The sequence below is a fragment of the Schistocerca nitens genome, chromosome 4 (genome assembly GCF_023898315.1).
Source record: "Schistocerca nitens isolate TAMUIC-IGC-003100 chromosome 4, iqSchNite1.1, whole genome shotgun sequence".
Lineage (NCBI taxonomy): Eukaryota > Metazoa > Arthropoda > Insecta > Orthoptera > Acrididae > Schistocerca > Schistocerca nitens.
The window spans coordinates 990,772,951-990,796,850 of record NC_064617.1 but is presented as its reverse complement, the minus strand read 5'-3'; the positions used below and the strand labels follow the sequence as shown (position 1 = coordinate 990,796,850).

Below are 23,900 nucleotides of genomic sequence, written 5' to 3'. Positions count from 1 at the left end.
CAGTGTCCGCGTATACTCGCGGACGTGGAGCTAAACTTAGTTAAAAGCCGATGCACACGTCCCAAATGTATCACAGGGTGAGGCAAAGAGAGTGCACACCGGACGAAATTTGCTGTACGGCAGCAGGAGAGTGTTTGACGTCCTAGAGGAACACTTTGGGGACCGCATTCTGGCTCTGGGGTACCCAGAGGCTACTGGCGTGGACTTCGATTAGCCGCCATATTCTCCGGATCTGAACACATGTGACTCCTTTTTGTGGGGCTATAATAGAGACAAGGTGTACAGGGATAATCACAAAACCATTGCTGATCTGGAAACAGCCACCCACGAGGTCACTGAAGCGTTGATGTTCCGACACTTCGGCGGGTCATGCAGAATATCGCTATTCGTTTGCGCCACATCGTCACCACTGATAGCAGGCATATGGAACATGTCGTACCCTAAATCCGAATATCTTTAGTGACTTTCAACGTAGCTGCTAATGTTCAGTGACCGTGTCAAAATTGTATTAGAACAAATAAGCCCTCGGTCACAAATATTAAGTCAATTTTGACTTAATGTTTGTGACCGAGGGCTTATTTGTTCTAATATAATCTTTAGTGACGTTTACATGTTGAACGAAGTGTGTGCATGCCGTAGTTTATAGGTAATTTACGTTTCCTTGTTTTCATATACTACGATTATCGTCCCGAGTTCGAGTCTCGGTCCGACACACAGTTTTAATCTTCCAGGGAGTTTCATATCAGCGCACACTCCGCTGCAGAGTGAAAATCTCATTCTGGAAACATCCCCCAGGTTGTGGCTAAGCCATGTCTCCGCAATATCCTTTCTTTCATGAGTGCTAGTTCTGCAAGGTTCGCAGGAGAGCTTCTTAAAAGTTTGGAAGGTAGGAGACGAGGTACTGCCAGAAGTAAAGCTGTGAGGACGGATCGTGAGTCGTGCTTGGGTAGCTCAGTTGGTAGAGCACTTGCTCGCCAAAGGCAAAGGTCCCGAGTTCGAATCTCGGTCCAGCACACAGTTTTAATCTGCCAGGAAGTTTCACATCTCATTTTTATTTGGATGAGCAAGTATTTACAGATTTGATTTCAGTTTTTGAAGTCCCATCTCGTCATTGTGTATATTTTGCTTCTTTTCCTTATTCTTTATCTCGTATTTTAAATTGAAAGGGATTTTTTGACAATGGGACCATTCGTGAGAACCGCAGTGCAAAGTGTCCTTTGGAATCCACCTGAAGCATGAAGAAAACAGGCAGGGGGTGTGTTTGTGTTTCTTTTTGAGGATAAAGCAGAAGTCATGGTGTTAAAGTGGAATGACAGTTCCACTGTGACAGTAGGTACGAACAATGGTACCATCGAACCTTTAGCGAATGCAGAGAGTTACAGTCCGAAAGAAAAAAAAATATTTCTCTTTCCCTGTGTAGGGTAATATCTCAGTACTGTCAGAATATGGCTGGTGCTGATTTACACGATAGTTCTATTCTTAATTACAGAACTCGAATAAGAGGCAAGAAATGGTGGTGGTCTCTCTTCGCCAACTTGATAAAAAGTGTAACTGTCTATTTATGGAACACATGCAATCTTGCAAATGAGGAACATATGTCGCAACTTGAATTTCGATCATACTTATGCATTACTCCAATGAAATCAGAAGATACTGCAGCCGAGAATGGAGGAAATAGAGAAACCGCAACCCTTCAGGACACAGGGAACTCCACTTAAAGACGCCCCTCCAAAAGCTCTCTTCCGAAAGAAGTACGCCATGATGATATAGGCCACACAATAATAGAGGAGGAAGATAAAGCAAGAAGAAGATGTAGGTTATGTAAAACTACAACAGTGTGCCAATGTAGAGAATGTAATGTGCGTCGCCATTCAAACTATTTTCAAAAATTTCATGAGATAACAAAATAAAGCTCCTTATAGTCCCAAAGTTGCCTAATTGCAATATTTTGCTGTTCTTTAATTGGGGCCTGTGTATTTCTTTTTTGTATATTTATGTCTATATTAGTGTACAATTAGATCAAATAAGCATTTTATATGTAAAAAATCGTATTATTTTACGGTAATGTCTGGCCCTTAATGGGTTAAATATTTAATATAACTGTGCTACAAATGATGTAAACTTAAAAAGTCAGTAGTATTAACCGAAGAGAAGAGAAGGAAAAAGAAATAAAATTTGTTCTAATGGGTACTGATTTTGCGATCCTTGCGTTTGAACGCTAGCACATGTAACCTCCCCCTCACTTATCGACCTTAATGACAGTGAAAAATTAAACCGCGTGTACCTAATGGAAATTTGGGAAACCAATCGTCACCGAAGTTAATCTGTCGGTAAAGATGGAAAAAAGGGTTACATCTAAATGAAAGGAAAAATGCAAATGAAACTGGTGGAAATTAATTTTGAAAAGGGGTAAAGTCAATAAAGAAAGTAAATGTGCGGCCGTTACGTTAACAATTAACTAGCGGTAATTAGATATTTGAGATTTGGGGAAAATTACGGTCGCCAGTCCTATGGACAATTACTATAATAACTGAAAAAGAAAGGTTATTGCACATATAATTAGCACTAAAAGCGTGGCAACTGAAGGTTGACACGTGTTGTGTGAAAACTGAATGTTTGTCTGAAGTAATAAATTTCGCTACACCCTGACTTAATTTGGCAAAAGAATTAATAAAACCGTAAATTGAAAGTTAGTTTAGTGACTGAAATTAATAGTGAACTTTGTTTCTAAAGCATATCGAAATTCAGTAAAATACAGTTAGTCTTGGGCTACCTCAACAATCATTGCAAAAGCTACTTGAATCTACGCAATTTAGGAATAAGAGATTTAACTTCGAACTTGAATTAAATGATTCTGAACAATTAACAATAGTAAAATTTAGTGCGTACCAAGCTGAGCTGCAGTCACAGGTAAGCTAAAATATGCTAACAAAACTCGCACTCTTAATTTGTGCTCGTGTAATCTAAATATTGTAGCCAGCTATGAATAGTTTAACTGAACTTTGAAATTAAAGCAGTGAAATTGAATTATATTACTTTAGTGCTGGCGTTTGAATTTCAACGATACTCGGGTTCATTTCGGAAAAGGAAGGGACCCTGCTTGGCAATGCAATTGGGACAATGAGCAACAAACGTTCATGCTAAGTTGCTGTAATTTTGTGCTGCAACAATTTTAAAAGCTGAGGTCTGCCATACAGTTCTGAAACTTTACGTGCTTTTAGTCTTCCTTGTTGGTTGATTGAAGGTTTGAAGTCGTCGATCGAGGAGTTGGCGACAGTCACTCATTGTCGGCCGTCGCTGTTGCAGAAGCTGGATGCTGGCGCGCCTTCTTCTCGACACGGTCACCAGGCGAAACGGGCTCTTGATGTGCGCCAGCTAATGCTTCCCGTCCGCGACACCGTGCTAGAAACTATTATAGCCAGTCGAGCGCAATTACATGCTGCCCAACCCCGAACGCGCGGCAACTCGTGGGAGCGTCACACAACACACCTGCTCCACTGCACTACTCCAGCCAGACTCTCCCTGCCCAGCTCGCGCTCCACGCGGCAGAGTTAACACTACCAAAGATCCTAAACACTTTGGTTCTCCACACGACGTATCGATGTATTCGTTCGATAGCATAGTTTTCCCTAGGCCAGACCCAGCGTATAAATACAAATAATATTCACAAAACAAACCAACATAAATGCATATATATATATATATATATATATATATATATATATATATATATATACAAACAATTACAATATACACTCCTGGAAATTAAAATAAGAACACCGTGAATGCATTGTCCCAGGAAGGGGAAACTTTATTGACACATTCCTGGGGTCAGATACATCACATGATCACACTGACAGAACCACAGGCACATAGACACAGGCAACAGAGCATGCACAATGTCGCCACTAGTACAGTGTATATCCACCTTTCGCAGCAATGCAGGCTGCTATTCTCCCATGGAGACGATCGTAGAGATGCTGGATGTAGTCCTGTGGAACGGCTTGCCATGCCATTTCCACCTGGCGCCTCAGTTGGACCAGCGTTCGTGCTGGACGTGCAGACCGCGTGAGACGACGCTTCATCCAGTCCCAAACATGCTCAATGGGGGACAGATCCGGAGATCTTGCTGGCCAGGGTAGTTGACTTACACCTTCTAGAGCACGTTGGGTGGCACGGGATACATGCGGACGTGCATTGTCCTGTTGGAACAGCAAGTTCCCTTGCCGGTCTAGGAATGGTAGAACGATGGGTTCGATGACGGTTTGGATGTACCGTGCACTATTCAGTGTCCCCTCGACGATCACCAGTGGTGTACGGCCAGTGCAGGAGATCGCTCCCCACACCATGATGCCGGGTGTTGGCCCTGTGTGCCTCGGTCGTATGCAGTCCTGATTGTGGCGCTCACCTGCACGGCGCCAAACACGCATACGACCATCATTGGCACCAAGGCAGAAGCGACTCTCATCGCTGAAGACGACACGTCTCCATTCGTCCCTCCATTCACGCCTGTCGCGACGCCACTGGAGGCGGGCTGCACGATGTTGGGGCGTGAGCGGAAGACGGCCTAACGGTGTGCGGGACCATAGCCCAGCTTCATGGAGACGGTTGCGAATGGTCCTCGCCGATACCCCAGGAGCAACAGTGTCCCTAATTTGCTGGGAAGTGGCGGTGCGGTCCCCTACGGCACTGCGTAGGATCCTACGGTCTTGGCGTGCATCCGTGCGTCGCTGCGGTCCGGTCCCAGGTCGACGGGCACGTGCACCTTCCGCCGACCATTGGCGACAACATCGATGTACTGTGGAGACCTCACGCCCCACGTGTTGAGCAATTCGGCGGTACGTCCACCCGGCCTCCCGCATGCCCACTATACGCCCTCGCTCAAAGTCCGTCAACTGCACATACGGTTCACGTCCACGCTGTCGCGGCATGCTACCAGTGTTAATGGCTGCGATGGAGCTCCGTATGCCACGGCAAACTGGCTGACACTGACGGCGGCGGTGCACAAATGCTGCGCAGCTAGCGCCATTCGACGGCCAACACCGCGGTTCCTGGTGTGTCCGTTGTGCCGTGCGTGTGATCATTGCTTGTACAGCCCTCTCGCAGTGTCCGGAGCAAGTATGGTGGGTCTGACACACCGGTGTCAATGTGTTCTTTTTTCCATTTCCAGGAGTGTATAAAGAGACAGAAGTGTCGTATCTTCAGGTGACAAAATAAGGAAAAATCTATAGTACAATAGATGGAAATAGACGGATATGCATTTCCGGCGTTACACACACTACCAATTACGCTGCAAGTATTACAAGCTGTAAGTGTTACGTAATTTAAGATAAAACGTCAGGTTATGTAATCCAAAACGATATAAGTTACAATTTGATACAGCCATGTTTATCAGTCTTTTCGCCTTGTGGAATTCGGAAAGACCTGCTACCAGTCTCTACCCTCGAATTGTTGTTTACTGCAGAACATTGCGGTATTCTTCACCCCAGAAAAATTGACATGTTGTTTTACGCTCTTAATTTGATTTAAAATAAGTCTGTATCCTTGTAATACCAATGGATGCTAAGACAACTGTTAATTAGATCAATAATTATCCCAATTACTCTCATGTCCTACTTGGGTACAAAATGGCTGTCTTGTAACACGTGACGCACGTCTGACCAATGGCAGCGCTCAGTTTTCTGCAATCCAGACATAAAAGGTTATCACCACTTTCTTTATTCAGCGCTAATCCAGACATAACATGTTATCGCTACTATCTTTATTCACAGCTTTAAATTCGGAATGTACCTGAAATTTTTTTACATAGAAGGAAGACAACGAAAGTAATGCACTGCCATAATTTTAGCTGCTAAGAGGCACTGCAAGTACTTTGTAAGAAATGTTGAAGCTACACATCTTTGTGGCGGAAGAACAGCTTATAACAGCGGTTTGTACAGCCCTGCCCACCTAGCGCGCGACTCGGTGAATCAGTCACGCAACGCCGCGTAGCGGAATTATCCGGAGTTCACAGACACCAATTTTAAGCACTTAAAGCATGAGGAAGCTCGTAAAGTAGGAGACGAGGTACTGGCGGAAGTAAAGCTGTGAAGACGGGGCGTGAGTCGTGCTTGCGTAGCTCAGTTGTTGGAACAGATGCCCGCGAAAGGCAAAGGTGCCGAGTTCGAGTCTCGGTCCAGCACACAGTTCTAATCTGCCAGGAAGTTACACCTAACGACTGGTTTACAATGGAGCGAATGGAAGCCAACACGCGCGAATGAGAATCTCCAGAAAATTCACTATCATTCGCTTGCATATGGGCAGAATCGTTTATACTAAAGGGAACGGAAGAGAACACGAGGTAGCGAGCATTGCCTATGAACGCTGTGTTACTTGTTTTTAGTTTTTGGAGCTAATATTCGGCATACAAGGTACAACTCTATCTTGTTAGAGACACAATGCGAAACTTTGCTATTCAGTGAGGATTATTTGGCATGGCGAGCAGACTGCTCTTGACGGAGTACGCAGAATGGCACAGGGAAGGAAGTATGTAAGTGCCTGATTTGTGTGGAAGCGTGACATGCGTGGAGATTGTGCGCTTTACGTGGAATTGCAGCTCCATCTCTCCTAAGAACTGTACGTCGGCTTCCATTTTTCTCTGGCATTTCTTTACCATTGAAGGGAAATTTATAAACAGAACACTAATTACCGGCGTCGAGCATAATCTCAAGATGTGACACAGCTAGCGTTTCCACTACGCATGTAAGGTCTAATAGTTATATTCCTTTTTTTCCAAAACAAAAATGGTATAATGGCGGTCATAGAGGCGGTTGCTCTGTGTGATAAAAAATCTGAGTGAAAGGATCAACAACGTACTTCAACGGATGTCATGTGACATCCGCTACGACAAATCAGAACGAAGAATAACGAACAAAATGAAAAAAAAGTGGCAAAGCGCAAGCTTCGTGATCCAAAGAGCGCGGGATCATATCCCGTTCACATCACAACTCTTTCACTATGATTTTTAACCGAGCCTTCACTTCTCACAGATGTTGTAGTGGCTACGAAAGAATGTGGTTCGGCTTCCACGTTAAACTCCATGTCTCCATTTTCCAGTTAGGTAACTAGGGAAGGTTAGGGACACGTAAGTAGCTGCAGTGGCGTCCAGCTGAAAGACCTGCAAGAGCTCTACCAGGTACACCAGACAGAATTCTCTTCTGCTAGTGCTTGTTAGCTCGTTTGCTCCGGTGAAAACCTGGCTTAAACTATCTACAAACATTTTTTTGAATAACTTCATATCGACAGTTCAGTTCTTGCACATGTAATTCTGATAATAGCGGCTATCAGAGAAAATAAAATTATGGCAGTGTTTGATGCCACAGACGACTTCCATCAATAAGGACTTGTAATTTGTTGAAATGAAGTGTGTCTTTCAGTACATTTTATAACAGTTCCTGTAGGCCATTTCATACAATAATGTTTGAATCGTGTGCACTTGACTGTCAGTGAAACAGTTCTTAGGTTATCCATGTACTCCTCATAAAAATGAGAAGTTTCTCTTGAATGACAAAGCCAAAACTTTTTCTTGCACCAGACACAGCGGACAAAGGAAAAATTGGTGCAGTCAGGCACTTCGCAGTAACCACTAGTTTTATTCTAGACAGATCTGGGATGGAATCAGAAATTGTTCCGGCCGTTGTTCTGCATATTGCGCTGCATACCAAGTATACTTGATCAAATTCGTAAAGAAGAAAACTGGTAATTCCCAAATTACTGGAGCTTAAGAATACTGTTCCGTTGATAAACCTGAAATAAGAGAGAGGTATCGGAAATGACGTTGTCTGATTATTTCCTGAAAAATGCTTTCCGTTGTCGAAAAAATTCTTTATCGATAGGTTGAATAGCACAGTAGTTCCAGGCGGAATCCACGTTACATATACAGATTTTTCGTCGTCCTCCACAAAAACAGAGTGTCGTTATGTCCACATCACGAATCCAACAAAAGCAATGAATTAGTTTCTGCAGCTGGTAGGAATACGTTTCTAAAGAAATGTTGAAATTTATTCTTCCCCATTTTTCCAGATTTTGATGCGCCTATTACAAGATTTTCGTTTTTAGTTCTACTTTGCCTTGCGGTTCTTGCAGACAGATATACAGCTGCAGAAACATTAAGCCACTCATACTTGTCACTGGCATTCGTTGACTGGGCAAGGGAAATCTTCGTTTTTACCCCTAAATGATAAAGTGCGATGTGTTATCAGTTCTTTCACGAAACCTGATCAGCGTCATAAACAGCTGTTGCGGGGATAACAGCAAGTTTCCCCGAATTAGTCTTCAACAGTGTGAAGCCTCCAAATTTTACGCCTGACGCTACACACTCTGGCAGATGACGTACACCGGGCATTCGCCATACCCACACGCTGTTATCGGATCGCCACATTGTGTACCGTGATTCGACAATGCACACAACGTTTTTCCACTGTTCAGTCGTCTAATGTTTACGCTCCTTACACCAAGCCAGACGTCGTTTGGCATTTACCGGTGTGATTTGTGGCTTATGAGCAGCAACTCGACCATGAAATCCAAGTACTCTCACCTCCTGCCTGTCATAGTAGTTGCAGGGGATCCTGATGCAGTTTGGACTTCCTGTGTGATGGTCTGGATAGATGTCTGCCTCTTACACATTATGACCTTCTTCAACTGTCGGCGGTCATTGTCAGCCAACAGACGACATCGGCCTGTAAGCTTTTGTGATGTACGTGTCCCTTCACGTTTGCACTTCACTATCACATCGGAAACAGTGGACCCAGGGATGTTTAGGAGTGTGGAAATCTCGCGTACAGACGTATGACACAAGTGACACCCAGTCACCTGGCCACATTCGAAGTCCGTGAGTTCCGCAGAGCACCCCCTTCCGCTCTCTCACGATGTCTGATGACTACTGAGGTCGCTGATGTGGAGTACCTGGCAGTAGCAGGCAGCACAATGCACCTAATATGAAAAACATATGTTTTTGGAGGTGTCCGAATACTTTTGATCACATAGTGTACATTCCACAAAAAAAAACCAATGCTAGACGTTTGCTGTATCACAATATATATTTACATAATAACAGTTCCTTAGAACCACTACACCCGGTTTTGTTTTGTATATAATTACTCATATATTCTTTCAAAGTACATGATGCAGAGGTAATCTCTCAATGAAAACACAGAAATAATTTTTCGAAGATGAGTCACTAAATTTATTAATTTATTCTTTAAGCCTCCTAGCACCGTGACTTCTGATGAAAAGAGTTTTTGGTTAACAAATACACATTCAGTTGCCGGCTACTGTGGCCGAGCGGTTCTAGGCGCTTCAGTCTGGAACCGGGCGACCGCTACGGACGCAGATTCGAATCCTGCCTCGGGCATGGATGTGTGTGATGTCCTTAGGTTAGTTAGGTTTAAGTAGTTCTAAGTTCTAGGGGACTGATGACCTCAGATGTTAAGTACCATAGTGCTCAGAGCCATTTGAGCCATTTTGAAGACTTTCAGTTGCATTTTAAAGACTGTGGTTTCATCGTCAGGTGCGGGCTGATGAAATTAAACGATTTTTGAGAGAAAGAATAAATTAATTAACTCACAATGAAGTATTACAGTAAATTGGACGGAACATTGTCACAAAACGTTGTGGTTTTCTGAAAACGTAAATAAAATGTTTGAAAGCAGCCGTTTGAAGAGAATAGGTGATTCGACAACTCGTAACAACATTTAATGTGGCTACAGGGTCAGTAACAACAGGTGACGCGTTGAAAACGCTATACGATACAGCGATTATCACTCTGAAACAGATTAACAACAGAAAAATAGAAAAAAATCTTGGTTATCTGCAGGTGTTAAGCTGTGTAATGTATATCAGAAATAAAAGCAGCAGCGCCAAATAACTGATACTCTATAGCTACCTTGTTTTCCAAGTTGGTGTTGTTTGCTAATTTTAAACACAGCGTAAACGTATAAAATTTCAGGAACCATTTGTATACAGTATTAGCCACAAAACGTAAATTAGAGTGAAATTTAACGCTTAATCGTTACCACTGTTGCATACCGAAATAGCTTAAAACCAAAATCAATATTAACACCACAGCTTGCTATCACTTCATTATGCTCTTCGAACATAATAACAAACAATGCTCCACTGAAGTTAGCACATAAAGTGCTGAAACGTTTTTCGATAAAGCAAAAACAAACAAACGATATTTTGCGTGAAAAGGAATTTCTCTCCAGCGTTACCATTCAATTGTCGTGGTGCAGGAGTATACCTGTGTAACTATAACAAAGACAACAGATAACAGCACAGACCTACAAAACCACAACGTACTTCGATACATTGTTTGAGAATATTTAAGTAAAGCTGTGTCCCTCCCCAAACAATATCCTTAGTCATCATTTTCCTCACTCGGTGAACACTAAAAAGCTGTAATAAATCAACATAAATAAGTAGCAATGTAACAATTATCCCGCCTTCCACATACAAAAACGAGGGAGTACTTTTCAAATACGCTACAAAGCGCGCAATGATACTCTCAGGTACAACCACTATGAAAAATCCACAACAGTTGACAACTTGAACCAGAACAGACACAGACTAAATTACAGCCAAAGCAGTTTCCTTTTACTTCACACAGAAGCGAAAACGAAGAACCTTAATTAACCCTATTACAACAACCTGAAGTACGAGGAAACGTTTTCTAGTGCCGATCTGGTACACAGATTTCATCTGACAGGAAGTAACAGTTGCACAATAAAAGATTCATTCTCGAATCTGAAGTACCTTTACACAAAATAAAACTTCCTTAAAATACAGCAAATCACGTAAATGAATTCATTAGCCACAGCGTTATTTAGTATAGCCTTAACAGTATTCACGTCTTAGAGCAGAGAAGAGTACGTACAGACCACAGAGGTATTCAGAATATTAACATTTAGAAATAAACAAGTTTAAAAGGCAAGAAATAATATTTTACAGTGTAAATTATCCTTGCCTTAAGTTGTACACTTGACATTACAATCAACAGGTAATTTTTGTACATATTTTTATTTTATTTATAATTATATCAATAAACTAGTTTTTATATACGTAATATGACAAGCGAGAATTACAACAGTCAAACAATGACGACATGACAAAATGTGAGGAAGCTTCAACGTAGCTAGAAATACTTCATGAATTTCAATAAAATACTCGTATCTGTGACAAGGCGAACGTCAATCTATCTATATTTTACGATTTCTGCTGCCCCTCATTAACATCGAATATAGTTTTAAGCGTCAGGAAGTCTTTTCTGGAGGTATTTGTCTGAAAGATAGTCTTGACCGGAACCGAAACGTATAGGATAAACAGTTTGGACAAGAGGTGAATAGAAGCATTGGAAATATGAAGCTACCAAAAAATGCCGACGATTAGATGGGTAGATCATATAGCTATTGAGGAGGTAATGAATGGAACCTGGAACACTTGCCTAAAATAAGGGTTCGTTTGGTAGGACACATTCTGAGACGTCAATGGATCACGAATTTAGTATTAGAGGGAAGTGTGGACGGTACAAGTCGTAGAGGCCGACGGATGGGTGAATACAGTAAGAAGCAGATTCAAAAAGACGTAGATTGCAGTAGATGTCCGGTAAGAGGGTTGCACAGGATAGAGCAGTATGGAGAGCTACATCAAACCAATCTTGAAGACGCCAACACACAAAAATAACAACATTGCTCTGAGTAGTCAATACCTCACGCATCTGCAATTATGCCTTTCCAAAGCTGCACTTGTAGGAAAGACTATCATTGCAGGTGCCGCTAGTAACTTTTTATTTTCAGATTCACATACAAGTGATTAGCAGCTTGTAATACCAGACGCAAATTCTTCGGATAAGGGTTCAATCCTTTGGTGGTGTCAGGAAATCTTTCTGTCACTTATCGTTCCGTGCTATAGTAATGCGAAAATAGCCAAGTTGCATCACATTTTGCGGCCCACGCTAAACTGCAGGTAATCATATAACTCATCGTATAATCATGTTGAAAGGCCATATGTTGTTCAACAGAACCACGCCCAACAAAGTACTGCGTTGTTGAAACCACCTTCCAAGTGAGCACAGCTGTAGCATGAGTTACTGATGTGGCTTGGGCGAACTTGTGTTACCACTGTGTCGAAATTTTATAAAATGTATTATAATTTGGAAGATTTTCTAGTTGTTTAAGACGGTGGCAGCTAAATTAATGACATGTCCTGATCGGTTAATGTGTGATGAGGTGTTCTGGTTGTGTGACACACATTTAATGTGTGAGTCTAAAACGTGGTTTTATTTTTTCAGCGCACATCAACCACATCCGCGCCGTAGCGGGTGTCAACCACGTGGGGTTGGGTGCCGGCTACGACGGCATCAACCTGTGAGTGCATCAACACTTTTCTCTATTGTTATACTTTGATGTAAGTATAGCGAGATTTTATTTGTAGGGAACGAAAACTTTACATAAAAATTGCGGTGGATTTTTGACCACTTAATGCAGCTGTTACAAATTTTTCACTCATTGTTTGCTTGTGTCTTTGATATACACTGGTTTGCACTACGGCAAACAGCCTGCCACCGGAATTATTACTGTTAGTTCAGGTAGACATCAGGTAAAATGGGCCGGCCGTGGTGCCCGAGCGGTTCTAGGCGCTTCAGTCTGGAACCGCGCGACCACTACGGTCGCAGGTTCGAATCCTGCCTCAGGCATGGACGTGTGTGATGTCCTTAGGTTAGTTAGGTTTAAGTGGTTCTAAGTTCTAGGGGACTGATGACCATAGATGTTAAGTTCCATAGTGCTCAGAGCCATTTGAACCATTTTTTTTTTTTTTTTTTGAAGATATGTGCAGCAAATGAGGAAATCCAGTGACATAAGCGTATTTCACGAAGGGCAGATTATTAATAGGCAGAGCCTGGAAATGCCCTGAGCATTGAACCATTTGAACAAATTCTACATTCACATATATACTCCGCTAACCACCAAGCGGTGTGTGGAGGAGGGCACTATTCGCGCCAAAGTAATATTCCACTCTCCCCCCCCCCCCCCCCCCCCAGTTCAACTCAAGGATCGCGCGAGGGAAAAGCACTGTCTGAACGCCTCAGTACGAGCTCTAATTTTCCTTATCTTTGAATGGTGATCACTGCGCTATTTTAAGGTTGGTGGTAATAATATATGCTCTACATCTTTCGCGATGTTGGGATTTTGGAATTTAGTGAGCAGCCCCTTCCGTTTAGCGCGTCGTCTATCTTCAAGTGTGTCCCGCTTCAAACTTTCTATGAGATTTGTAACGCTCTCGCGAAGGCTAAATGTACCAGTCACGAATCTTGCCGCTCTTCTTTGGAGCTTCTCAGTCTCTTGTATCAGATACAAATGGTAAGCGTCCCATACAGCCGAACAATGCTCTAAGGCTGGACTAAATAGCGTATTGTAAGCAATTTCCTTTGTTCAAGGACTGCATCGCTTCAGGATTCTACCAATAAACCGCAATCTAGAGTTCGCCTTACCCGTTACTTGTGTAATTTGATCGTTCCATTTGAAATCATTTCGAATGGTCACACCTAGATTCCTGACTGACGCTACCGCTTCCACAGACTGGATATTTATTTTGTACTCGTACATTAATGGGGATATTCGTTGTGTTATACGCAGTACACTTACTAATATTGGGAGGTAAATCCCAGTCATTACACCACGCATTTATTTTCTGCAAATCCTCATTGGTTTGTTCACAATTTTCGTGTGATACTACACTACTGGCCATTAAAATTGCTACACCAAGAAGAAATGCATATTCCTTGGAGAAATATATTATACTAGAACTGACACGTGATTAGATTTTCACACAATTTGGGTGCATAGATCCTGAGAAATCAGTACTCAGAACAACCACCTCTGGCCGTAATAGCGGCCTTGATACGCTTGGGCATTGGGTCAAACAGAGCTTGGATGGCATGTACAGGTACAGCTGCCCATGCAGCTTCAACACGATACCACAGTTCATCAAGAGTAGTGACTGGCGTATTGTGACGAGCCAGTTGCTCCGCCACCATTGACCAGACGCTATCAATTGGTGAGAGATCTGGAGAATGTGCTGGCCAGGGCAGCAGTCGAACATTTTCTGTATCCAGAAAGGCCCGTACAGGACCTGCAACATGCGGTCGTGAATTATCCTGCTGAAATGTAGGGTTTCGCAGGGATGGAATGAAGGGTAGAGCCACGGGTCGTAACACATCTGAAATGTAACGTGCACTGTTCAAAGTGCCGTCAATGCGAACAAGAGGTGACCGAGACGTGTAACCAATGGCACCCCATACCATCACGCCGGTTGATAGGCCAGTATGGCGATGACGAATACACGCTTCCAATGTGCGTTCACCGCGATGTCGCCAAACACGGATGCGACCATCATGATGCTGTAAACAGAACCTGGATTCATCCGAAAAAATGACTTTTAGCCATTCGTGCACCCAGGTTCGTCGTTTGAGTACATCATCGCAGGCGCTCTTGTCTGTGATGCAGCGTCGAGGGTAACCGCAGCCACGGACTCGGAGCTGATACTCCATGCTGCTGCAAACGTCGTCTAACTGTTCGTGCAGATAGTTGTTGTCTTGCAAACGTCCCCATCTGTTGACTCAGGATCGAGACGTGGCTGCACGATCCGTTACAGCCATGCGGATAAGATGCCTGTCATCTCGACTGCTAGTGATACGAGGCCGTTGGGATCCAGCACGGCGTCCGTATTACCCTCCTGAACCCACCGATTCCATATTCTGCTAACAGTCATTGGATCTCGACCAAGGCGAGCAGCAATGTCGCGATACGATAAACCGCAATCGCGATAGGCTACAATCCGACCTGCATCAAAGTCGGTCAATTGCTGTTAGTGTACGAGAAATCGATTGGAAACTTTCCTCATGTCGCCACCGGCGCCATCCTTGTGTGAATGCTATGAAAAGCTAATCATTTGCATATCACAGCATCTTCTTCCTGTCGGTTAAATTTCGCGTCTGTAGCACGTCGTCTTCGTGGTGTAGCAATTTTAATGGCCAGTAGTGTACTTTCCTGTAGACTACAGCATCATTGGCAAACTGTCTAATGCCGCTGTCAGTGCTGCCAACCAGATCGTTTACGTAAATTGTAAAAAGCAGCAGACCTATTACGCTGCCGTCGGGCACACCTGATGTTGCGCTTGTTTCTGTTGAAGTGTCCCCATTCACTTTGGGACTCACGAGTGACTCCTTGCGCTGATCTCATGCAGTCCTCTGCATTCCTGGACGGTCTCTTTTTGTCAGTACGTGAGGCTCACCTCGCATTTGGTGTTCCTCTGCTTCTCCACTTCACAATCGCATAACCAACAGTTGCCTTGTGCGTCATGCTGCTGCTTCAAAACCAAAACGATTTCTTGGTGAGAACTGATTTATTGAATGTCGAAGTAAGCATGTCGTTAGGAAGATTGTTCCAATAATTAGATGCACTAAAATATCCTCGGTGGATCTGTTGCTCGGGTGATACCCAGTACCATCTACGCTGGAGACCTCTGGGTCCTTCTGACCAACCACTGTGCTGTTTGCTACAGCTCTCCCTGCACCGTTTATGGTTCCATGATTTTGAAAGTAAGTCGTTGCCAACCGACCTGACTAAAACCCTAGGAGATTTTAGTCGTATGTAAAATCAGTCAGTTGGTCAAAAATCATTTAATCATTCTCTCAGCGACCACACCGGCACCGAAACGGAAGATGACAGAGAGAAGGCCGAAATACTGAATTCGATCTGCCGAAGTTGTTTCACCGCGAAAGGTGGTAACATGGTGCCTTCTTTCAACCGCCGTGCGAACGTCGAAATGGCAGATACTGATTCTATAAAGATTATGCGAAGGACCTTTGCTTCCTCCCAGCAGGAATTTATCGCGGGTCGCTTGAGCAACGAAAGCGTTACGGAGATGCTAAATAAACACTGGCAGACATCACAAGAAAGGGGTTGTGCGTCACGAGGAACATACTATTTCCTCCCACATACATCTCGCGTATTGACCACGAGGAGAAAATTCGAGAAATTAGAGCCAATACAGAGGCTTACCGACAGCCATTCTTCCCACGCACCATCTGCGAGCGGAACAGGATTGGAGGGAGAAGATAGTGGTATTGAAAGTACCCTCCACCAGACACCATTATGTAGTTTGCGGAGTGTGATGTAGACGTGGAGTTATACTGGCGGGTCCGCCTCTCGTGACGGGTAGTGGTCAACTCCGGATTACACAGGGGCGTCCAGGTACTATTGATCAGATAATGTACATGGACACTAGATCCAATGACATCCTCAACTGTGTCTTATCGTGTTTTTACAAGATGTGGAAGGTTAACTAATTTATACCCCCTCAAAAGGTTTTTGTAATTTCCTAGTGCTTATTGGGGGATGGTGTAGAAGGACAAGTAATTCGTATCTCCTAAAATGGTTTTTGTAATTCCCTAGAGCTTGTTGAGGGATTCCAACTGTCTATACGTATACCTCATGTGAAGTACAGAATGTATTACTCGTGTTGAAATGTATGTGTTACATTTATGGCAGCATTGGTCTAGAATGAATTTTCAATCTGCAGCGAAGTTTGCGCTGATTTTATATGTCCTGGCAATTCAAAACTATATGCTGAACAGGGTTTCGAACTTGGATCCTGTGACGGAAATAAAGCTGGGAGGGCGAGCCGTGAGCTCAGACAAAGTTTGCTCACTAGATCACTTGCCTGTGATAGGCAAAGTTCCTAAGTTCGATTCTCAGTCTGCCCTCAGTTTTAATCTGCCAGGAAGTTTCTATATTAGCCCTCTAACAAAGATCCCGCCCATTCGTTTCTGTGATTCCACACTACCTGTCGACGCTAAGGATGCCTGTGATAACTGTTGTTGAAGAAATACGCTTGTAGAAACCGTCGGTGAATATTCTCAGGTTTGTTAACATCGCAAAAACTATGAGTACACTGCAGGGATTGTTTAGATATGGATGTGAAATGTGGTGATTGAAAGACTTTTCTGTGGGGGTGGGGGGGTGGGGGGGGGGTGTTGATGGTACACCACTTTCTTTCTTTATCTTAATGCTATGTACGGAATAATGTAGTAGATAGGGGAGAAGCCATATAACAGAAGTTTAATAAATTTTCTCACTCCATTTTCAAATGATGGACTTCATTTTTTATGTGCTGCAGTCTTTTTCTGAAATTTTAGATATACTCTGTAAAATTCAGACTGAAAAGGCTAGTCCAAGATGCAGCTTGCTCATGTACCTAGAAACATAATTACACTGAGATTTAAAAGCGTCGCGTTCGAGAAAATCTTGTCAATACTGAACTTAATAGTCTATATGTTACTTATGTTGGCCCGCATCTCGTGGTCGTGCGGTAGCGTTCCCGCTTCCCACGCCCGGGTTCCCGGGTTCGATTCGCGGCGGGGTCAGGGATTTTCTCTGCCTCGTGATGGCTGGGTGTTGTGTGCTGTCCTTATGTTAGTTAGGTTTAAGTAGTTCTAAGCTCTATGGGACTGATCACCATCGACGTTAAGTCCCATAGTGCTCAGAGCCATTTGAACCATTTTTTTGTTGCTTATGTTACCAAAAACCACTAGGTGAAATGAAATTAATCAAGAGTATTAACAAATATCACTAATAAATCCAATATATTTTGATACAGAAGCTATTTGAAATTAACACAAACTTTAAATTTCAAGACATGTATAATTTTTGAGAGATTAAGAACTCTAGTTCATTTGCAAGTGTCACACGTTGCATGGCAAAAGACCTCCTTCTGTTTCAACGTACAAGATGGTGCACGACCGATGAAGTATGGATTAATGTCCGCCGGTTTTACAAATAGCACTTTACCAAATATAAAATTTATGTCCCTCAAGAATTGACAAAGTCCTCCAAATAGCTGTAATATATTATACAGTAGCTGAATGCGCAGAGCACGAAATATTTACAAATGCTGCACAAAACACAGCTTCATGTCAAACTATAACGAAAACCGTAAAACTGGCGGAAACTGCTTAAGGCGGTCTCTAGTGCGCCTTCCTTGATCTGGTTCTAAAATCAGTTACTACACCGATCAAAACCACCTTATGCTCCTAGGTACTTCATTTTCTACGTACATCTTTCGCACTCTGTTTGGTTAGTACACGTCACCTTTACAAAATTGTTACTCATTCGAAAGATATAGTCTCTTACACCATGATTCCATCGATCACAACCTCTCTGCTCTACGCTGGGGTGTTAAAAGTCGTGGTTTGCCTCCTGATATCGCTTCGGACCACCTCCTGCCCGCTGTAGTACATCAACTCGACGTGGCAGGGGTTCAACAAGTCGTTGGAGTCCTCTACAGAAAAATTGAGCCATGCTACCTCTATAGACGTCCATAATTGCGAAATTGTTGCCAGTGGAGGATTTTGTGCACGAACTGAACTGTCGATTTTGTCCTATAAATGTTCGATGGGAGTCATGTCGGGCGGTCTGGGTGGTCAAATCATTCGCTCGATCTGTCCAGATTGTTCTTCAAACCAGTCGCGAACAATTGTGACCCGGTGACATGATCATCCGTAAGAATTCCATCGTCGTTTGGGACCATGAAGTCCATGAATGGCTACAAATGGTCTACAAGTAGCTGAACACAACTATTTGCAATCAGTGTTAAATGTAAAGACAACCCACACCATTATGGAGCCACCATCAGCCTGCACAGAGCCTTGTTGACTACTGGGATTCATGGCTTTGTAGGGTGTGCACCACACTCGAACCCTACCATCAGATCCTACCAATTGAAATCGTGACTCATCTGACCAGGGCACGGTTTTCCAGCGTCTAGAGTTCAGCCAATATGGCCACGAGCCCACGAGAGGCTCTGCAGGGGAAGTCGTGCTGTTAGCAAAGGCAGTCGTTTTGGTCGTCTGCTGCTATACCACATTAATGCCAGATTTCGCCGCACTGTTAAATCTGATGCGTTCCTCTTACATCGCACATTCATTTCTGGGGTTATTTCACGGAGTGGTGCTTGTGTGTTAGCACCGACAACTGTATGTAAAATCCGAAGCTCTCGGTTGTAAGGTGGACACCGTTGGCTGCTGCGTCACCCGTGGTGAGGAGTAATGCCTGAAATTTAGCATTCTCGGCACACTCTTCACTCTGTGGATCTCGGAATATAAAGTTCCCTAACGACTTCCGAAATGGATTCCGTGCTCCAACTAGCACTCCACGTTCAAAGTCTGTTAATTCTCGTCCTGCGGTCATAGTTACGTCGGTAACATGTTCACATCTTTTCACGTGAATAACCTGAGTGCGAATTGCAGCTCCACCGTGCACTGCCCGTTTGCACCTAGCGTACTCGATACTGCCGCCGTATGTACATGTGCATATCGCTATCTTATGACTTTTATCACCTCACAGTGTCTAGCCTCTAACAAGTACAGTGCAATCTCGTTTATTCGGACTACGCTAATCGAAAATCAGTACAATCTGTAGAGTCAGAAAATCCAGAATCACAAATTATACATTATTTTCACAAGAATACGACTAGATAAACAAAGGCTGTGGGCTTATACACTGCAATAATCAATAAATTTCTTTTGAACTAGATGCATATGTCACTTATGCGCAGCACCGCCGTGCAGGTAATTTTTTACTAGCAATATTTCCGCCTTTGCTTTTCCGTCTGGCTTTCCAAATACAGGGTGAGCACGAAGACTTGCCCTCATTATAACAATTTATTACAGAATAACCGTTTGACGTAATAAGTTACATTTGATGCCGTTACGTAGGTTAATGTTACTAGTTTTTTTAAGACCACTTACGTTAGTAAACCTCAACGTGTGCTCCCTTGGTAGCTCGGATAACGTCGAGGCTGTATACCAGTTCCCGTAAGGTGTTTCGTAACATGTGTTCTGTCACAGTATCCAAAGCAGCTTGTATCCTAACCTTCAGTTCGTCGATGTCAGCAGCTGTCCTTGATATAGCCCCAGAAAAAAAAGTCAAGGGCCGTAATGTCTGGAGAGGGGAGTAATGACCGGATCGGTGGATTGGAAGGAACGGTCCAACACCCTGTCCTCCCCGCTCTCCAGACATTACGCCTCTTGACTTTTTTTTTTCTTGGGCGACATCAAGGGCAGAGTCTTCGTCACACCAGCTGCTGACATCGACGAACTGAAGGCTAGAATACAAACTGCTTTGGGTACTGTGACAGAACACATGTAACGAAACACGTGACGGGAACTGGAATACCGCCTCGACATTGTCCGAGTTACCAAGGGAGCACACATTGAGGTTTACTAACGTAAGTGGCCTTAAAAAAAACTAGTAACACTAACCTATGTAACGGCATCAAATGTAACTTATCATGTCAAACGGTTTTTCTGTTATAAATTTTCATAATCAGGGCATGACTTTGTGCTCACCCTGTAAATAATTACTATTCTCCTGCTGCTTTGTTGAGTCTGTATGTGTCATAATTTTATCGTTTTGAGCGTCAATTTTATAAACTAATCCATAATCATTGTCGTTATTGTCTACAACGGAGAGAAGAGGATTATTTTGTTATCAGAAATCATACCGTCATTGTTATTTGAAAGACACGTGTTTGCGTCTGTAAGAGCTATGTCTGAGAAAATGTAAATGTTTCAACATAAAATACAGCAGCTATCTTTTTCAACAGCTCTCCTTTACGCATCCTGTCCAGTGTACCTAATTTATTGTTCAAGAGTGCTGCCATCGACATTCTGTTTGATATAATTTTATACTCGAAATAAATGAGGGCAATGCAGCTCAGTCAGCCTGTTAGCGGACACCGTGCCAGGTTACTTGTATGATGGCAGGTTGAATGTACATTGTGTGATTCTCGTATTGGAATGTTCCAGTTGTTACTGAATGGAGATCAAGATTAATGAGGGCACGATAAGTGAGGTTCCACTGTAAAGTATTCTTCATCCTTGATGTGGAACGCCAACTCACCTACGCAGGTTTCCTCTGCGGTGGTTCCAAGGTCAGACGGTTAGTGGATGGTTTCACTTTTGGGGAACAGTGGTGATGTTGCTGGACGGTGTTGCAGGACGCCGGAGGGCCTGGAGGACGTGTCTCGGTACCCGCTGCTGCTGGCCGAGCTGGCCAGGGACCGCCTGTGGAGCGCCTCCGACATCAAGAAGCTGGCCGGCGCCAACCTCGTCAGGGTCTTCCGGGAGGTCGAGAAGGTGCGTCCGGCAGGCGCCGCGCGAAGCTCGGCCGCGTCCCACTGCCCTTCTCATAAGTGTCCAAATACCGGAAAGAGTAGGCAGTTAGAACTTTAATCAAGCTATAAATCCCTACCAAATACAAAGCATGTAAGCGTAGGCTTCCGCGGCCGTTGTCTTCTTCAATAAAATTCTTCAGGGTATCAGACCGCATCGTCATAATTTAAAATGCGCCAACGTTTCGGCCAGCGTTGCAGCTAGCCTTCATCAGGGCCTTACGTTAACTGCTAAATGAACACACTTGGTTCCTTAAATAGCTGCACAAGAAAACCGTGTCGTTACTTGATTGGCTGTAAAAGTAGGAGGAGGAGGGGTGAAAGGTATGCTTTATTGGAGTTTCCTTTATTATCTGTCATTGGCTGAAATAGCTGTTTTCTATTGGTCTTTATATTAATCCACCCCATTGGAGGAGACGGACGAATAGCGAACAGGTGATGGCTGTGACGTCACACTGTTTCCATGCTGTCCAGAAGCCGGCTGCGGCGTGCCATTGCTTTGTGTGCTCGCGACCACTACTGCGGCTCTCCGCGTGTCTGCATGGGCCGCCACGGCTCTGCCGCCGCTCCGTAGCCCTACTATTGCAGGCAGCCAAGACCTCGGAAGCTTGTACCCGTCCTCTCTATTCATGTTGGCGGGTCTTTTGGCTATTTCTATCGCCTCTCTAATCTTTCTTTTGAAAGTGAGAGGCTGTTTCGCCAGGACGCGGGCTTCTTGAAAAAATATTGGTTTCCCGCACTCGTCTCGGTGTTCCGCCACTGCTGACTTAGTGTGTTGTTTCAGGCGGATATATCTTTCATGTTCCGAGAGCCTTGTGCTAATCGGACGTCCCGTCTCGCCTATGTAGACTAATCCACACGCACAACCAATTTCATACACGCCAGCTGTGTGTAGTTTGTCAACTGCATCCTTGGTAGAACCGAGCATGTCTGATATTTTGTTTCTGCTTCGGAAAATTGGTTTGATGTCGGCTTTTCGTAGAATTTTGCCAATACGTTCGGTGACCCCTTGTACATATGGAAACACAGCAATGCTCTGTGCCTCCTTCTCCTCTTCCCTATTAGTCTTCTCCCTCGTCGACATGGTGCTGTCTATCATCTGCTTCCCATAGCCATTAGTTAAAATGGCTCTGAGCACTATGGGACTCAACTGCTGAGGTCATTAGTCCCCTAGAACTTAGAACTAGTTAAACCTAACTAACCTAAAGACATCACAAACATCCATGCCCGAGGCAGGATTCGAACCTGCGACCGTAGCGGTCTTGCGGTTCCAGACTGCAGCGCCTTTAACCGCACGGCCACTTCGGCCGGCATAGCCATTAGTTCCGAAGATGGACCTGAGGCGTTCAAGTTCTGTTTTCAGATGTTCTTCGTCGCTTATCCTGTGCGCTCTCTTCGTTAGCGTGTGCAGGGCGGACTTCTTCTGCGTGTGGTGATGGGGGGAGGAGGCGTGAAGGTATCTGTCCGTATTGGTTGCTTTCCTGTACACTTTGTGGCCAAGTTTACCATCAGGTTTTCGATAAACTTCCACGTCGGGAAAAGGCAGCACCGCATTCTTCTCTGTTTCCATTGTAAACTGAATTTTCCTATGCTGTTGGTTAAGGTGCTTGTGGAAGTTCTGTAACTCCTCTTCTCCGTGGGGCCAGATGACGAAAGTATCATCGACATAGCGAAGCCAACAATTTGGACGTAATGGTGCAGACTAAAGGGCTGTTTCCTCAAATGCCCCCATGAAACGAACGTATTGGCAAAATTCTACGAAAAGCCGACATAAAACCAATTTTCCGAAGCAGAAACAAAATATCAGACATGCTCGGTTCTACCAAGGATGCAGTTGACAAACTACACACAGTTGGCGTGTATGAAATTGGTTGTGCGTGTGGATTAGTCTACATAGGCGAGACGGGACGTCCGATTAGCACAAGGCTCTCGGAACATGAAAGATATATCCGCCTGAAACAACACACTAAGTCAGCAGTGGCGGAACACCGAGACGAGTGCGGGAAACCAATATTTTTTCAAGAAGCCCGCGTCCTGGCGAAACAGCCTCTCACTTTCAAAAGAAAGATTAGAGAGGCGATAGAAATAGCCAAAAGACCCGCCGACATGAATAGAGAGGACGGGTACAAGCTTCCGAGGTCTTGGCTGCCTGCAATAGCAGGGCTACGGAGCGGCGGCAGAGCCGTGGCGGCCCATGCAGACACGCGGAGAGCCGCAGTAGTGGTCGCGAGCACACAAAGCAATGGCACGCCGCAGCCGGCTTCTGGACAGCATGGAAACAGTGTGACGTCACAGCCATCACCTGTTCGCTATTCGTCCGTCTCCTCCAATGGGGTGGATTAATATAAAGACCAATAGAAAACAGCTATTTCAGCCAATGACAGATAATAAAAGGAAACTCCAATAAAGCATACCTTTCACCCCTCCTCCTCCTACTTTTACAGCCAATCAAGTAACGACACGGTTTTCTTGTGCAGCTATTTAAGGAACCAAGTGTGTTCATTTAGCAGTTAACGTAAGGCCCTGATGAAGGCTAGCTGCAACGCTGGCCGAAACGTTGGCGCATTTTAAATTATGACGATGCGGTCTGATACCCTGAAGAATTTTATTGAAAAAATACAAAGCATATTATA

General features: G+C 44.0%; 1 protein-coding gene across 1 annotated transcript in view; it reads left to right on the top strand.

Moving 5' to 3' along the window:
* LOC126252741 (dipeptidase 1-like) overlaps positions 1–23,900 on the top strand; it is a 1,484,085-nt gene that overhangs the window by 1,417,497 nt on the left and 42,688 nt on the right. The window contains exons 12-13 of the mRNA XM_049953644.1: positions 12,326–12,401; positions 21,094–21,232. Of these exons, the coding sequence (XP_049809601.1) occupies positions 12,326–12,401; positions 21,094–21,232 (215 nt within the window). The remainder of the gene's footprint in view (positions 1–12,325; positions 12,402–21,093; positions 21,233–23,900) is intronic.